The following is a 1,860-nucleotide window of genomic DNA, read 5'->3' on the forward strand; positions in this document are numbered from 1 at the left end:
TAGTTAACATCTAAATGTTTTAGGATTTTAATTACCCAGCTTTAATAGCACTTCTGTTTTGTTTGCAAATAGGGTAAATGTTTTTTCTGAAAGTCTGACAAATTGCTAAATAATAGAATCTATATGAACAATAACAGCTTTCATAGACTGATCATATGTGGTGGGCATTGTGCTAAGTGTCTGGCAGCTGTAATCTCATTTACTTCTCCCAATACAGTAGCATTTTTCACAAAGGGTTACTATTGCCATCATTTTACAAAAGAAGAAATGGGCTTAGTTAGAAAAATCATCAGATGTGTGTGTGTGTAATATTTAAGATTTACTCTCTTAGTAGCTTTCAAGTATCCAATACGGTATTGTTAACTATAGTCTGGGTAGAGCTGCCATTTGAACTTGGATCTGTCTGACTTCTGAGCCTGCTGTCAGGTTGGATAGCAGCTTCCCGCCGGTTTACAAGATCCTGGAAACCTGTGTTCCATGGGCATTCTTTGGGTAGATGCGTCTCCTGATATAATTTAGACTGATTTGGGACAAAGAAAAAGTTTCTACAATCTAACAGCAAGCACTTTTCTCTGCAGAGAAATAAGCCAATCTGCTACTCATTAGAGAACCAACTTTAAAAATTTACCCGAATTACTCATCTCTCTCTGGTGGTTTCATTTCTATTGAGATTAAAATTCGAGTGTTCAGTTCAAACAGAAAGGAGAAACCAAATAGTGCCGGCCGGCTACCCAAAGCCCCTGTTCGAGCTCGGCACTGCCCCTCCAGCCCCGGGACCTGCCCTGCCCGCGGGACCGCCGCCTGCTCGGTCTCTAGTAGGATTTAAGACATCTTAGATCTAACTTTCGTAGGACTCCCGGCTCTCCGGTTCCCGGAGGCGGCTGGCTCAATAGCAGCCCCAGGAGGCGAAGGACGCGTTCGCGTTCGCACTTACTGGGAGGGCGCGGGCCGTTTGATTCTGGCAGCGGCCACCTGCTCTCCGTCCTGCTCGGGCCTGTCCTCGGCCTCCCCTTCGTAGCCGCTGTCCTCGGTATCTATGCTGTCACTCCTCCACTTGGGCTCCTCCTGCTCCATCTCCTTCCAGCCTTTGGTCAGCTCGGATACCAGGTTTCCGCATTTTCTCCTCCGCGTCGGGGAGCCATGGCCGTGGAGGAGTCTGTCAATGTCATCCTCTGGCTGCCCAGGTTCAGGTGTGCCACCGTCTTTCTCGTATCTGTGACTCAGGTGGCTCACATCCCCTCCTCTCTCATAAGCTTTGCTGACAATGGTCTTGGTCACCTCTTTCCTTTTGATGTGAGAGACCTCAGTCTCTTCCTCTGAGCTCTGTCCATCTCCATGTTTCTCTGGCTTTTGGGAGGGAGAATTTGGGGCCCTCTGAGCTTTCTGGTGAGGAGTGGGGTGTATCACTGGTTTAAGATTTTCGGGTGGGTCCTCAGTCCCTCCCGGCATCCAGCCTGTGGGCTCCTGGGCCTGCCTGGTGCTGTTCTCATTTGCCCACTGCTGCCAGCCTCGGGCCAAGCTAATCACCAGGGTGGCTGTGTGGATCTTCCGGAGGGCACTCTTAGCCGGCCCCTCTCTTTCCTTTTCTCCCGGAGACATGCTACCCTTCTCTTCTCCGCTGATAGTCTGGGCACTAGCTAAAATGAGCGCGGACTCGACGGGTGCCCGGGATTTAAATAGAGGAAGGGTGTGGGATGAGAAACGAGTTTGGTGACGGTAGAAACTACATTCAGCATTTCTTGCCAAGAGGTAGTGCCTTCCCCCTGATGGTGTTCTTTTTTTAAACCCTGACGGCTCCAGTTTCATCACAGCAGAGGGACATCTCTGCTGGTAAAGGACAGTGATATGCTCACTCTCTTT

The 1,860-nt window shown here is 49.4% G+C and overlaps 1 protein-coding gene across 1 annotated transcript in view; it reads right to left on the reverse strand.

Annotated features, from left to right (window-relative positions):
- The window catches only part of ABRA (actin binding Rho activating protein), a 13,031-nt gene extending 11,417 nt beyond the window's left edge, over positions 1 to 1,614 (reverse strand). Inside the window, exon 1 of the mRNA XM_011369451.2 lies at positions 935 to 1,614. Coding sequence (XP_011367753.1) covers positions 935 to 1,599 — 665 coding nt within the window. The 5' untranslated portion in view covers positions 1,600 to 1,614. The remainder of the gene's footprint in view (positions 1 to 934) is intronic.
- Between the last annotated feature and the right edge of the window lie 246 nt (positions 1,615 to 1,860).

Source organism: Pteropus vampyrus, unplaced genomic scaffold, assembly GCF_000151845.1.
Source record: "Pteropus vampyrus isolate Shadow unplaced genomic scaffold, Pvam_2.0 Scaffold149, whole genome shotgun sequence".
NCBI classification, from domain to species: domain Eukaryota; kingdom Metazoa; phylum Chordata; class Mammalia; order Chiroptera; family Pteropodidae; genus Pteropus; species Pteropus vampyrus.